At 36.1% G+C, this 16,151-nt stretch overlaps 1 protein-coding gene across 8 annotated transcripts in view; it reads right to left on the bottom strand.

The window, feature by feature from the left end:
* The window catches only part of COL12A1 (collagen type XII alpha 1 chain), a 135,524-nt gene that overhangs the window by 42,882 nt on the left and 76,491 nt on the right, over positions 1 to 16,151 (bottom strand). For all 8 annotated transcript variants that reach the window (XM_039346632.1, XM_039346637.1, XM_039346633.1 and 5 more), the window contains 12 exons: positions 14,238 to 14,377; positions 12,927 to 13,059; positions 12,801 to 12,827; positions 11,965 to 12,107; positions 10,846 to 10,975; positions 7,479 to 7,618; positions 7,085 to 7,214; positions 6,272 to 6,414; positions 5,102 to 5,231; positions 2,648 to 2,790; positions 987 to 1,116; positions 167 to 286 (listed from right to left, as the gene is read on the bottom strand). In XM_039346632.1, the coding sequence (XP_039202566.1) occupies positions 167 to 286; positions 987 to 1,116; positions 2,648 to 2,790; positions 5,102 to 5,231; positions 6,272 to 6,414; positions 7,085 to 7,214; positions 7,479 to 7,618; positions 10,846 to 10,975; positions 11,965 to 12,107; positions 12,801 to 12,827; positions 12,927 to 13,059; positions 14,238 to 14,377 (1,509 nt within the window). The remainder of the gene's footprint in view (positions 1 to 166; positions 287 to 986; positions 1,117 to 2,647; positions 2,791 to 5,101; positions 5,232 to 6,271; positions 6,415 to 7,084; positions 7,215 to 7,478; positions 7,619 to 10,845; positions 10,976 to 11,964; positions 12,108 to 12,800; positions 12,828 to 12,926; positions 13,060 to 14,237; positions 14,378 to 16,151) is intronic.

Here is a 16,151-nt window from a genome sequence, read left to right as displayed (position 1 = left end):
TGAGAATTCCTATTTTACTGACAACAATTCTTTGGGAATGTCAGTAGAGGCCTCTCTGGCAAAACTACAGCAAAACCTGCTTTGATAACAACTATTGAAAGGTGCTGATAATATTCAGTCCCAAAACCATATTTGCATGTTAGCAGCCCAGCATTTGTAATCTTACCTGCAACTTTATACACAATTTTGTATCCTAAGATAGGAGATGGGACAGGATCCCAGGCCACTCTGAATCGGGTATACCATTCATCAGATATACGAATATTCTGAGGAGAAAGCAGCCCAACTAAAAAAAAAAAAAATGAATTAAATGCATTAAGTTAGGGGAAAAAGGTATTTAATAAACTAATGCCAAGTCTATTTTATTTTTACTTCTTTCAAAATTGTGAAAGGCTGAAACTTCCATACTAAAATAAAGTGAATTTATAATTTTGGATCCTAAATTAAAACTGAATACTTTCAGCACTATTTTATTGTCAAAATCAGCCTTTTGTAGAAAATTCCAATGGTGCGCATAGAGAATTATTTATTTTGTTCTGAGAATATGTATAGTAATAACTCAGATGTAAATATATTGCTATTAGACTCAGCAAGAGATTTAGCTACATGTGCCCCACTTAAATTGAGTACTGGGTATAAAATTAATAATTTAAATGTCAATGTTTCACCATAAGTAATTTATGCCATATTTGACATTTGTTCAAATATTTTTAATAAGTATTTTTAGAAATGTAATGGCTAGTTTCAGAGTTCACCTGGTATACTATGTTAAGATTTTTTTCAACTTGGGTTAACAAATGGCAAATTTTCCTCATAGCAACTAGGCTCTATAGCACTACTTCAATTGGTTTGGAGGACTAATTTGAAGGACAGTAATTCTATATACTTTTTTTCCTTTACAGACTTTAAGCTCTCCTTCAGCGTCAGTTGAACTTTACTATGTAAAATCAAAAAGAGCATTGAGATAACAGTTATATTAATTATACCTGTTTTTCCATTTCCTGTCACTTGTCCACCATCTCCATCATCATAAACTGCTACAACAGTAATTTTATAAGGTGTATCTGACTGCAAAGGCTGTAGCAACACAGTATTTATTCTGCCAGGTACTGTTGTCTAAAACAAATTACAATCGGGGAAATAGCGTACAATTAATAAATTAGTAATTATTAATAATTTACCAACCATATAAGTTGTAGTATGTAAACACACTGGACTAAACAAGAAGATAATCTTTTATTTTGGTCCACCCATCACATTAAACACATGTTGAGGAGTTATGCCTGTTACCATTTGTATTAAATTGCATAGTTTAACAGTATAAGGGGAAGAATCATCTAAAGATGGAACTAGATACAGCCTTAAACATGAAGATTAAAATTTATTTCAGTAATTCATATATATTTGTTTTTATTCTATTAGGAGATTGTATACTGCCTTAATCACAGTTACATAATATATATAATAAAACCAATAATACAACAATACAATACAACAATGCAATAATATCCTTTTTTTTCCCACAGATTGGCCATTCATGTTTTTTTTCCTTCTTACGCCATACTACATATTTTTTTCAAGTATAGTACCAAGACATAGCAAAATATACTATAGGTTCATTCAGAAATAAGCAATAATCATAACTATGCCTATATATGTATATTTGTACAGAAGTCAACATGCCTTTAACCTCCCTATGGGAAATAAACTGGCTAAAGCATATTGTCAAAAATTTGCTACTAAATTTGGAGTAGGAAGTTATAAACTATAAAAAATATTGGAAGAATGCCTAAAACAAAAATTGAGAGCCAAAACTCATTCCTGATGCTCATGGTTATAAAACAGAGATATATCACGGTCATTAGAAATGAATCAACTGAAATTATTCCTCCAATGGAGGTGGATAGAATTTGCTTCTACAAATATGTATTTTCTGGTTCTTGATCATCTTTGAACAGATCCCAGAAATAATCCCTGCCTATATTTTCTGCTCTTGAGTTATATATAGTTTTTCTTTCGTTCAAAGTCTGGTTCTCAGAGACTGCTGGACAAGTCTCTGCAGTTTACTTGGGCAAGTTTTTTCAGTAGTATCAGGTGCAAGCAATCAGAACATCTCCAAGGTTTAGGTGAAGATTACTATGTGGGTTAAAATGTAGGTTGCAGGTGGACTTTTTAAACCCAGCTGAATTAGTGGAACAAGCATACCATGACTAACACCACCATTTATTTCAATTCGTTTACGCTACTTGTGATGGAGTCTAGCCTAATGGTTGCAATAGGGCAAGATCTATTTCTAATAGTTTTATTTCAGAGGATGGAATGGTTTTGCCCTTTTTAGTAAGCAGTTTGAAATACTATTAAGATTTGTAAAATTAGTTTCACTGGAGAATACAAAGACTAAACAAATAGTTCTATGTATTTCTTCCAAGAAATTATTGTCTATATGTAACTGAGTAGCCTTGTCTTGGATATAGGGCATGACCACCTGTAATTATGTAATGAGAAAATAGTATTTTTCATTTCATTTTTCATTCAACAACTTCCACACAATAAGGCACTGAAATTAACAGTTAATGCAACCATTACCTTGCAGCAGCAAAGTAATAGTAAAGCAACAATTACATATATTAAAAAAATATGAACTTACATATTCATCTATGGGGTCCCCAGAAATAGAACTATATATAATTCTATATTGCTGCACAGGTCCATCTGCATGATCCCACTGAACAGAAAGACTGTTTGTTGTTGGATCAAATACTCTTATGTTCCTGGGTCCACTACGAGGCACTAAAACAAATGAACATTAAATATAAAATAAATTCAGTGTAGTAATCTTCTTAAACCATGGAACCTGCAAATACTTTACAGGGGCATGTATAAAATGGGGAAATTATGTCTTTTTAATCCAGAACAAATAACTGCATTCTAGAGATTGTGATCCAAAACTATTTTGGATTAGCCAGTTTGGAAGAACTGAAACTTGGATAAAACAAAATCCAGAACGGGTACCTTTCCCCTCATCCACTTAACCGCTCCTATCACTGCATCTCTCATTTGCCCACCAATCCCCCAATTATTTCTTCTCTTGCTTCTCAATCTCTTCTTAGTCTTCCTGGCTTTTTCCCTACTTGTGAAAAAAAACAGCTGTTCCACTCCATGCATACAGCAGACACATACAATAAGCAGGTTTTTTTTTTTTTTTTTTTTTGGCAGCAGCCCATCTGAAACCAGAGATTCTGTACACAGAATATTTTGCACATCCTTAACATTAACTTTGTGCGTCAATTAATTCCACTGGCTGATTCTAACTCAGTAATTTTCAAATGATGCTCAGTTTGAAAAATGCACTGCTTTTGATGACAACTAGATCTTGAATCAACGCAGTATGGATACTGAGCAATTATGAGCATGGGCAGCTAAAATTACTTTTCTTAACATCACTGCTTTAACAAGGTAGAAAACAGCAAACAAAATAATAATAAATAAATAAATAAATAATAGAATTTTTCAAAGTGGTTAACTTAATAACATTTATTTATGCAATCCAATCTTATGAGCCCTTGTAAGTTTAAAATTGTGAACATTTTTGATTTGCTATATCCTTCTAGAATAGTTTTGGGTTAATCTGGCTTCATGATCCTGGTGAATGTTCAATATATAACTGTTCGTGGCTTCAGAAACTATCATTAAAATAATTCAACTAAAACAATTGCATTTATCAAAACAAAAATTAAAACATTAAGTGAGAATTATAAATTTATTTAATGCTTATTCAACTTTTACAAGCTAAATAGGAACAATGCTCACTCTGGAATGGCCAACTCAACAAATAGTGGAATGTTCATAAAATAAGCTTCATAGAAAATTTAGACATTATTTATTTCCCACTAACTGAAATAAAATAGTCAGTGATACAGCCAGTAATGTGTGTCTACCTCTATAATGACCAAACACAGAATTGTGCTTTCTCAAATTACACTTTCATCTCATTGGATGATTAAATCAACTTTCTCATTCTATATTATAATTTTTCTTTCTTCTAGAAACATCCTTCCTCTATCATTGTGATTTCAATCTTGCTTCCTCCACAATTCCTCCAGTTTTAATCCTACTCTACCCATTCTTTCATTGTAGCATCCTTAATTCAACCGAATTATACTCTCACTCTAGCTAAATGGCCTCAATTCACCATCACAGCTCAACTTGTCTCCTTTCTCCCTTTCTTGTCCTCTTCATTCCTCCAACATCTACATATCCCAACCATCCACTGGGTAAGATTTGGAGCAGATCATCCTTGTGAGTTTCAAAAGGAGTCCTAAACAGACAAAATTTCTCCTCTCAAAACCATCCTTGAGGATGAAGATGCCTCTCTCTTGACCTCATCTAATATAAAATCCTAATATTTAAAGTTTTACATTTTTAATTATAGCAAATATTGTACTAAAGGCCAAATGTCAATCTGAACATGTTACTATTGACAATCTAAGATGAAATCATGAAGGTCACTTTCAGTCACAATGAACTGCATGCTGGTATTATATACAGATAGCTGTCAGCAGTGCTTTTTTTTTGTAAAAAAAAAAAAGGGGGGGGGGGTGCTGGAACTCACATACGTCATACAACCCGCCTTGCCCACCCTACAAGGTTTCATCCAAAAAAGGTGCCGGAACTCCGTTCTGGGCATTCTATGACAAAAAAAGGCCTGGCTGTCAGTATTCACTAGGGTATCTCTCTGTGTCTGATAATCCACAAGTATATGAACATTTACCAAATTCTGGATATTCATAGTTTAGTCCTTAATATAAAAACTGGTTTTAATTCCTCTGAAGACTTTAAAGTGGGACATTTTAAGTGTTTAAAGAATATACTTTAAACCTGTATTCAGAGACATAATGAACTAAATACAGCAAAATTTTCTATGCAAAGTTTCCCTCATATATGTTCATTCTATACTTCTAATCACTGAAACAGAGTAAACTACATTCATGTAAGGCCCAGTGCAGAATATAAGAACCAAAGTGTATTTAGAGAGCTAGGTAGGAAGGAGTAATTCACACCAATCAGCGTTGGGCAATAATGTGCATGATTTTCTGCTTACATGTTCTTCCCTGTCCTGTACTTGGATCCCCTTCTCCATCAGCATACAAAGCAACGACATTTATTGAATAAGGAGTATCAGGTGACAGACGTTCCAGTAAAACGTTGCGCGTGTTGCTTGGGACAATAACCTAGAACGAAAGCAATACTTAAAATGTTGTCTGTAACTGATGGTGAACTGCTGAATATTCTTCACCAGCTTAATAGACTGCTTAAGTAATGACTCTTCAGGGGTAGTTAACAGCCGAAAAACTACCTCAACTCTCACCTGGAATGCATGACCTGGGGATTATATGTCTACATACCCCCTACCCAAATTGTGAAATGTCTAAAAATGTCAAAATGTTGCTGTTAGAATATTTGGCCCGAACTTTTTTACATCCGTACAGTACATCTGCTGATATACTGAGGTTTTAAATTTTTACTATTATCTTTTTCCTATACCCTGTTTCCCCTCCTCCCAATGCATTGTGAGCATTTTTTTATCTTTGATCATGAATCAACAAAGGACTGAAAGCTCAGAAAATCTAATATTGGAAGTTATGAAGTGGGCTTCCATGATTGGGGGTGAGCCTGAACTCAATGTTCTTACTCCTAGTCCAAAAAATTAACTATTACGCTGCACTAGTTCTAAGCACAGAAGCATTTCTCCACAAACTGATACAAGTTATGAAGCTGTCCCGAAGAATGTCTACGCTACAGATAATTCTTGACTTACAACCATTCATTTAATGACTGTTTGACGTTACAACAGCACTTTAAAAAAGTGACTTATAATTGTTTTTCAGTTATGACCATTACAGTATCACATGATCAATATTCAGATGCTTGGCAACTGGCATGTATTTATGATGGTTGCGGTATCCCAGGTCATGTGATCGTCTCTTGCGACTCTCTAACAAGCAAAGTCAAAGGGGAAGCCAGATTCACTTAACAACTGTGTTACTAACTCAACAATGTCAGTGATTCACTTAACAATTGGGGTAAGAAAAGCCATAAAACAGGGTAAAACTCATTTAACAACTGTCTTCGCAATGGAAAGTTTGGGCTAAATTGTGGTCATAAGTATATGACATTTGGAACATTCAGACATTTACAGTGGAATAGGATGCATTATTTCTTTTTCATCAACCAGAGATTGCTTTAGAAATAACTGTGTTAAATTACTTACAGATTCTGATGGCTTTGTGGCAGCTAATGGATTATAGACAACTTTGTACTGCTGTACTGGACCTGGTGCAGCCTCCCACTGGACATTAAGGCTATTTGTTGTTGGGTTGTAAATTTGGATGTTTCTTGGTGTCCCCCTCATCACTGCATCATATAAAACAAATTTGCATTTTTAAAAAAATCCCCCTATTTGTAGACTCTGAACGAAGTATAATCACAAGACTTAACTATTATATCAGTTGCACTTTATGTTATTTGTGTAATAATGTTATTTATGTAAATAATGTCTATGTCATTTGCATGAAGATATTGTGTAGGCATCATTGTATTGCACAAGGATGTCATTCCCTAAATAATGTCACTTATGTCACCACAATGACTTACTCTTCAGTTTACTGGACACTGGGGAATAATCTATACTCTTTCCCACTTCCATCCCTACCAGTCTACTAAAAGTAAGTTCCATTGTAATAATTTTGGTATCACTGAGGAGGACCAGCTCTGGAAGAGAGAACCCCAAAATACTTTTTCATATGTTAAATAAGCTTGCAAACAAACAGATTAATTATGACCTTTTTGTGAATTTCAGTTATGTTTCCCTGTATTTTTTCTACTATACCCGGGCTAATATCTACAAAAATAGCTTACTAATTTAAGTCACCTTACTAAATTAAGTCAATGATTTGTACTATAGCATAATGAAGTACAGTAAACGTAGGCCCTTTACAATCAGCAAGTTACCTACTTCTATCTTAACTAGGGCCCAAAGTCCCAACATTTGATGAAAGAGGAAAAAACTCCTAGTTCTACTTACATGTTTTCCCCATATCAGAAACCCGGCCTCCATCGCCCTCTGAGTAAACAGGGACAACGGTTACTTTGTGTGGAGTGTCGGACTGGAGATTCTTTAGAACGGCATAGTTTGTATTCCCAGGCAAAGTTACCTGTCAAAGTTTAAAACAGGACATGTAACTGGAAATTTCGTGGTTGTTCTTAAACCACTTTCCCTATGAATGTAAAAGATAACCTTCACGTTCATTAAAATTCTCCTCTTATTTTATCCAAATCTAAAATCTCAGGGGAATTTTTCATCTGGCAAGTGCTCCATAAGCAGGGCCCCCAAATTCAGTGGAACATCATTTTGAAAAGCCTCCAAGCAAGTGTACAGAAAACTACACAGGTACAAAATATGCACACAAAACAATTACCATTTCCTCTCTTCCTCCTGCCACAGGTACGTAATACACCTTGTACTGACGAGGATTTCCTTCCGCATGATCCCATCGGACATTCAACGTGCTAGTGGTTGGATCATAAACTCTGAGATTCCTTACGGTGTTGAGAGGTTCTGAAGTTATTGAAAAGTATAAGACAGAAAGAACTATTAAATACAGATATGCCTTACTATAAATCAAAGTTCTATACATTAAATATGAAGCCTGTCACAGTTGTGAGAGGGGTATCTATATAAATTGATATAACAAAGTGTTGCCCTAGTTATGTAAGCTGGCATAAAACTGACACTTGAATGGCTGCCATGTCCACTTCAGCTGTCCATTTTTAAATGCATTGCATGGACAACCTAAACTTATTTTTTTCTTTAATCCAAAGAAAATTTTAAAATGCAATTTATTGCAATACAATTCTCTGCTACTGCTTTGCTGCTGCTGCTGCTGCTGCTGCTGCTATTACTGCTACTGCTTTATTTCTGAAGCTTAAGGACGGCTGAGGAACTTCACTACTCAATAGCCATCCAACTGTACTATTTATGATATAACTATGCTCTCATGTTCTAGAAACCATTAACCTCATTGGGTGGGAAAACCTGTTCTCCACTGACAAAAAGAAGAGGTGGAATGATGTAACCTTTCATCAAGTAGATTCAGACTAACTTATCCCAATAGATTACTATTCGGGAAAAAAACTTTATTAAAGACAAATTAAAAACCAAACTAATAAAGATGCTTCCTTCCCGTCAATCACGCCATGGTTATTAAACTATTATTCTCATTCTTGTGGGGTTAGATGTACCTATTCTTCATTAACACTATTAAGTAAAAGTTGCTAGCTTTTTAGATATAAATGCACAGTAATTTCTCCTAATAAAACTCATTTGGTCAGTGAGTTTAAATACATTTAATTCTGATATATATGTTCCTCTCTCATTCAAGCCAAATACTTGGAAAAGTGCAGAAAGTTGGGAAACCATTAATGAAAGCACACTTTTTAAGAGATAAATAGGGGAGACGGTGGACTCATATTTTCAGTAATCAGAACTTTAATATATGTGTGTTGATATTTAACGATGACCCTTTAAGGGGCAAGCTGGAGAATGTCAAAGGGTTTTTCCAACAGTAATCAGAACTTTAATATATGTGTGTTGATATTTAACGATGACCCTTTAAGGGGCAAGCTGGAGAATGTCAAAGGGTTTTTCCAACAATGAAAATGAACGTAGACTTTATCTTTATGGCTCCAACAGCCTTTTTTCATGGGGTAATACTCTGCTGACTACATAAGATTGAGGTTTTTTTTTCAAAACTGCATTCCAGCATTAGAGAGAAGTCCAGAGCACGGAAACAACTAAATTGCAGTGCACAGAAATGGATGGAAAGGGGAAAAGGAGAAAAGTTCATTAGTTCACGTGTAATTATGGTGAAGCCATCCAGCTTTTTTGTTATTTGTCAATGATCCAAAGTGAAATAAAGCACCACCTCAGTCTGATTTGGGTCCAGGGAATAGAATCCCTATTTCAGAGAAAGAAAGTTGGATGCTACACAATAACTGTGTAAGGATTGTACACATATTCAATAAAGATTTTCTGGAAGAAATAAACTTATATTAGACTCTCCTTCTCTCCCTCCCTCACACATATATACCATGGAAAGAAATGAAAGCTACAGAAAGAAATTCTAGGTATTAAATACAGGTAGTTCTTAAGAAATGATAAGACTATTTAACAACTGTTCAAAGTAACTACAGGTACTCCAAAACTATATATGATCCTGTTTCAAAGTTACAGCAGTTGCAGTGCCTTGAGGAGCTGCTGAAACAATTCAACCCCACGCTGGGTGTTTGCAAAGCTATTTTGCTGTCCTATTATCTGAAGGACCCAGCTAGGACTTAAAGGCAAGTCCTAGGTAGATCCTACAGCAAGCATGTCAAACTTGCGATATCACTTGACGTCGCACAAATTATCGGAACTTTTTCCCCATTGCCGGCGATGGGGTAGGCGCGGTTTCAGCGTGACGCATCCGGCCAGTGGGCCAGCAGTTTGACATGCCTGTCCTACAGACAGTCAGATGAACAGCAAAAAAAGCTTTCTAAAGACCCAGCATCTGCCATTTTATTGCACAAGTCTCTACTCTGCTAAACGTTTGGAGATGTTTTATTTTTATTTTTCATCTAGTTCAAGGGAAAAAGCTGCAGAAAGATTTTCTCTCCTTGCTTGCTCGGTTCCTCTACTCTTCAGCCTGGAGTCAGGAAAAGGTTTTTAAAAGGGATAGAGATTGGACAGCAAAAACAGGGAATTTCGTTTTAGCATATAATGGGGGAAGGGGGTGAAATCAACAAGTCCATTCCTCCCAGCTTTTTCTGTTCTGTTTATTGAAGCAATGTGGGTTTCTGGGGAAGGGAGGTGGTTAAGCAAGAGAAAGGTTTTGGAAAGCTGGTCCTGAAGCTGCTGCCTTTGCATGCAGGAACTGGCCTCCCCAAAACCTAACAGCAGTCAGGAGAGGTTTGCATCCTCCCCACTATCAGCCGTTGGGGCAGGAAGCCCTGAAAGGCTAGGAAACTGGTCCTTTTTTTGCCTCAGAACGGCAGGGAACCTTGGAAGGAGAAAGGGCAGGAGCAGAATTATGAAAGGCAGTCGCACCCAGCATATTCCTTCTCCATTGTTTCTCACTGCCAAGACAGCCAGCTGCGCAAGGGCTGGCATGTGAGGCACCCGAGGGGTGGGGAGAACATGGGATACCTCGGGCTGGGGGAGACCTTGGGAGGCCTAAGGCAGGTGGGCTAGTGTCTGCATTAGGCCTCTCAGGATCTCCCCCACCCGAGCACCACTTTACAATCCGTGCATTCATTTAACAAATGCAATAGGGAGAGCAAGGATGGCTGGTATTTGAGGCAGTTCATTTAATGTTTGTTGCGACGTCTGACCCTAGGATCCATTATGTCAAACTCATGACATCACATGAGGTCACGTGACGTATTGGAACTTTTCCCCCATTGCCGGCAATGAGGTGGGCGTGGTTTCCTCGTGACGCATCCGGCCCATGGGCCAGCAGTTTGACACCCCTGCCCTAACTAGAGGACTACCTGTACTGATTCAAAACAAATCCTACTTTGAATCCTATTGTGGACTTGAATACAATGGAATGACGTGGAAAATAGCAAGGCAACAAACTAAACAGAAAAACTTGTTTAGAAGTTGATAATGTGGCATTTTTTTAAAAAAGTGACCAAGGGTCATATGACAATGAACTCCAAAACCTGCCAACTTCCCCAATCTTTTAAAAATCTCTTCTGTGATTCCGTTTCAGTGAAAAACAAAATGCACAGGATAGTTTCACTTACTGGTCTTGCCCTTTCCTGATATTTGTCCTCCGTCCCCTTCTGCATAAATCGAAGAAACTGTAATGCGGTAAGGGGTGTCAGGCCGCAGCTTCTGAAGCACGATGTTGTTCTTGCTTCCTCCTACTGTGGACTTGAATACAATGGAATGACGTGAAAAAATAGCAAGGCAACAAACTAAACAGAGTTTAGAAAAAGAAGTACGTCTTGCATGTGTACAGATTCAGGGTTCAGGTTTCTTGCTCAGAACGATAGTACTGCAACTGTTTCATTAAACATTTTATAACATGTTAGGTGGACATTTTTAATTGTTTGTCTGGTTATTTGTCAAACACAAGAATGACAAGACATCAGTCAATGCAAGAGTGTTTTAAAATAAAACATTTGTTTTAATTCTGCATATCAGTTAGAAAACATAAACCTGAGAATGCTTATGTGTCTGATTAATTAAAAGCTATTAGCTATAGCTCCCTGGCATAGGAATTTGTAGGGGAAAAGGGAGGATTAGGACAAATGTATAGCATGATATCACAGTGCAAAACCTGGGACTTATGCACATGTATTCGAAATCATATCATCACATAATTGCCATTTTTTTCATCATCACAATTCATAACTGACTCATTGATCCCATGGCCTTTGTTCAGCTTTTATTATGGACAATAGGACAGATAATATGACATGAAATTTCATCAAAATCCAATTGCAAGGACGTGCAGCAAAATTAACTGTATATGGTTATGACTGTTCACAATTAACATCCAGATACATGTGTTTTTCTCTATGGGTGAGCTTAGCCTATCTTAGAAATCTTGCATTTTTTGAAGCATAGCTAGAAGTGTCATCCTGCAACTTTTCTCTCCCTCTCTCTCAAATAAAATTCTACACTGAGATAATTTTTTTATCTAACAGTCAATATTTCCTCGTTGTAATAGAGGAAGCAAATTCATTTGACCTCATCGTGCAGAATGTTAAAACCTATGTTAAAACTATATATATATAAAAAGGTCTGTTAAGATTGTTAAAACTTTTAACAATCTCACATACTGATCAGACCACTTTTTCTTTTTAAAAAACTTTTTTTTAAAACAGAGAATGCTTTCCCTCTGGAGAATTAATTACCGAAAGTTCAGGACCATCACCCGTAGCAGGTCGGTAATTGATCCTATAGCGTTGCACACGTCCAATGGCAGGATCCCACTTGACAGTCAAGCTATTGGATGTTGCATTATATACCTGGAGATTCCGTGGGGGACTCGTTGGTACTGGTAGGAAATTATTAAAACAGTTGCTGAGCCAGAATCTTATAAAAAATAAATGTGCAGTACAACCGAACTATCATATGAAATCTATGTCCTCATGTCTGAGAAAAAATATTTTTAATATTTTAAATTAAAATGGTTTTTTATTTAAAATGAAATGTAACTGTCTAAAATTTGGATTTTAAACAATTATATCTTCACAATATATACCAAATAATATTTATAAAATACTACCATGCCAGATTGCACTGGGGAACCAAAAAATGACAGACATGCAATGTATCAACTATGTGACTCTAGGTCAGCAACTAACTCTTAATCTAATCTATTTCATATGATTCCTATAAGGATAAAATGGGGTGCAGGTGAAGAGAATTTCATTTAAATGCATGGAGGAAGTGAGGATGTATGTATATTAATATAACAAATGATAAGAAAAAGTCAAGGTCAAAAACGCTGGACAAGATCCATGATGCGTATTATTCAGGATTCATAGCATGTGAGATCCATGATGCAAACACAGTATTCAATAATTCAGTGATGCCTCAAGATGCTCATTGAGCATGTAAGATAAATTATATATATATACTGTGTGTGTCTATGTAATTTTTTCCAGGGATATCTATTTGCTATCTTTCCTATTATTTTCTACTAGTCCTAATTTGCAACATGCTAGTTATGAAGTGAAGCACCTACCTGGTGTTGTTATAGGCACAAGGGGCACTGTAAAGAAAAATACAACAGAGATTAAGTGGGTGTGAAGCCTGTACCCTTTAATCATCCCAAATTACTAATTAATTAAGGTATTTCAAAATTGCTTACATGTACGTTCACTCCCAATCAATTCATCACTCTCTGATTCATCAGGATAAATTGCAGTAACTGAGATGTCATACAATGTGTCTGGGATAAGATTTTCAAAAAGTTGCGTATTTTCATCACCATTTAGAATTGTCTTTAAGAATTATTGAGGAAAAAGAAGAAAAAATTAGAAGAGGTTACATACCAAGCAATTCATGTATCAATCGTGAACATTTTTAATATGGTAAAGTATATCCTAGAAGATATGCAACCATTAGCCTTTCTCAAGGCACTAAAGAACCTGGTTGTTTCTCCAGGCATTTGCATTGTTATTTAGTGAGTTTTTCAGTAAGTGAGGTTATTGTTTATCCTTGGTAGCCATATGTGGTGGGTTTTAAAACTACCCAGAGTCAATCTGTCTTCCCCCCCATCTCTCTCACTCACACACACGCGTATATAATTTTACATTACCAATCCATTCATCTTCAAGAGGTACAATTAAATCTATCTATCTATCTATCTATCTATCTATCTATCTATCTATCTATCTATCTATCTATCTATCTATCTAAACCACCCATCTCCCTCAAAGAGGGATTCTATATGTGATGGGAAGGAATCACTCCAGAAAATACACCATAAACCAACATTTTCAATAAAACCATCACCAGCATTGGCCTTTATCTCTACATGAATAATGGTATTATTCAGAAGGATGAAATAAGGAACAGACCCTAAATTGCAGATCAAGATCAAAGAGAGATTCAAGAAGAGCCATTACTGCCCAGAAATCAGGATTCTATTCTTGCAGCCTCACATATTGGAAAAAGGGGGGGGGGAAATCAAGTTTCTTGATATTCCTTAGCTACAAATGCATTCTCCATCATTTTGACAAACATTAATTACCTTTAAGGGTCAATCTTTTGGGGCTGATGGGCACCTCTAGAATTTTGAAAACATATCAGAAACGCCCTCAGAAATGTTTGCAATGGAGCCTGCTTATATGGGAGTGACCATCACAAGACATCTTCTTACCAGAAGAGGTAAGATTGCTCCCAATCATCCTCTCTAGATGAGGCTGGAGGCTGATACTTTATTTTGTAGCACAACAAGTTCCCCTTTGTTTATCTTTCAATTAAATATCTTTTAAAATCAGGTTTAGAAGGAAGCCTTACACAATAGTAACCAAGAGAATATCCATGGGCACATAGGCATGGGTATCTCAGATTTTCATTAGGAGTAAATGTAACTGCTTAAATTTCATATAATCACTGGACTAACACTTCCACACTTGTTGAATGTACTCATTTTCTAGAATCCAAAAATTCCTACCTCCTGTTTTTCACGTTCACCATAAGGCCCCCACATTACTCGGTAGAGAGCTACATCAGGTGCTCCATGATCCCAAGTCCCTCTGAAACTAGTTGTGGTGACTTGATCTGTTCTCAAATTGAGCGGTGCTGGTACAGGTACTGTAGAGTGGGGAAGAGAGAAGAAAGGTCTATGTATATATACTAAATCACTAGATACAAAAATTTACTGAGTTAAGACCTTTTTGTTTTGTGTGTAACAACATGGGAATATACACAATAATTTCCCCACTTAGAACAATCTTCACTTTTTATAAAGCTTCATATGTATCGAATGTTGTTATGGCTAATACTTACACCTGACAAGTTCAGGCCCATGAATGCTGGAAAAACTTAACAAGTCAAGTTTCAAAGCTCTATTTCAATGTTTTTAACAAAGAGAAAGGCTAATTGAGGATTGCAGAAGTGATTTAATTGTCATAGAGTTGAATGAAAGACAAGGTCTTTTTGTAGTAATAAACTAGAAGACCTGTTTGTGGGTCTCCAGGGTCATCTGTACAGCTATTATAGAAAACTAATATGACCCTGTAGGGATGCTCTTATATTGCTTAACTGGAAGCAGTGTGACATAAAAGGTACTAATTAGAACATGGTGGGCTGATAACACAATTGCAATATTGTTCATGTGAAGCAGTGAAGGAAGCCTAATTTTTCAAAGATCAAAATAATCTTAATTTTTCAAAGTATGTATCTTTAGGCTTAAGATTGAAATATGCCACACATACTCCTGGTAACAAATTTTCAACCTTTCTGGATGGGATAAAAAGAAGCCTATCCGGTATCAATAAAATGAAAAAGGCTTCATTTCAATGATTTAAGATAATTTTATTTATTTTAATCAGATATGGAGTCTATGTATGACTTCAGAAGTGGGACTATCGAATGTAATGAAGCAATGAAGCTTTCGTTGTTGGATGATAACCTCATATTTACAAAGAAAAACCTTTTCATGGTATTGTCACATAGGAATCATCTACACATTAACTCAGCCAACCAAAACCACACATTATCTCCACAAAAACTGCATCCCCCAATTTCCAATGACTTTCATCATTTTATTATTAACTCACCCACTGAACTTTACAGCAGTGGAAATAAATGCTCAGTCCACTGAAGGCACTAAAGAGTTCTGATTTCACAAAGTCCATAGTCAGGATTCCCATGTGGTGACAAGAAACAACAATATTGCCCTAGACAGCTTCCAAACACAACTCAAGGTAACAATACTGTCCAGCTTTCATTAAAAATATTTAGAGAATACATAAACTAAGCATTGCAACATGCTCTACCTGGGGCTACCCTTGAAAATTACTTGAAAGCAGCAGTTACTCACAGGAAGAGGTGTAATTTCAATGTAAAACTAAAGCACATTGAAATATCACACTTCTTATGGTATGGAACACACACCCTTAAAGGAAAAGGGACACATCTGCCTAATTACCCAAATCTGCCAATTAACCCAGTGGATTAATAAATGTGGTAGCCAGATCACGCAAAAGAAGAGAAAAAGAAAGAATGCAAAGAGAACAATTTCTTTTGTAGATTTTTTTTTCTTGTGGTTGCAAACCCATATCCTGCAAAAAAGAAAAAAGAAAGAAAAGGAAAAGAAAGAAAAGCAACTGCTGAGCCATACAAAAAAAAAAAAAAAGTCCTGACTTTGGGTGGTCATGGACAGTTATTAGGCATGCAGAGACCTGTTAATAATGCACTTCAGATTGTGGTGCCATGCTTTTGAAAGGCTATAGCTGCTTCAAAGATCATTATGATTTTTATATTTGTATCTGGATATACTGCTTCCTTCTTAACATATCAGCCAAGGAACAGATGAGCCCCTTGATAGAAATATCATCAAAGCACTGATACTCTTACACAAAGG

Source organism: Crotalus tigris, unplaced genomic scaffold (assembly GCF_016545835.1).
Source record: "Crotalus tigris isolate CLP2741 ecotype Arizona unplaced genomic scaffold, ASM1654583v1 scf7180000018016.4438896, whole genome shotgun sequence".
Classification (NCBI taxonomy): domain Eukaryota; kingdom Metazoa; phylum Chordata; class Lepidosauria; order Squamata; family Viperidae; genus Crotalus; species Crotalus tigris.
This window is presented reverse-complemented; position numbering and strand designations above follow the sequence as displayed.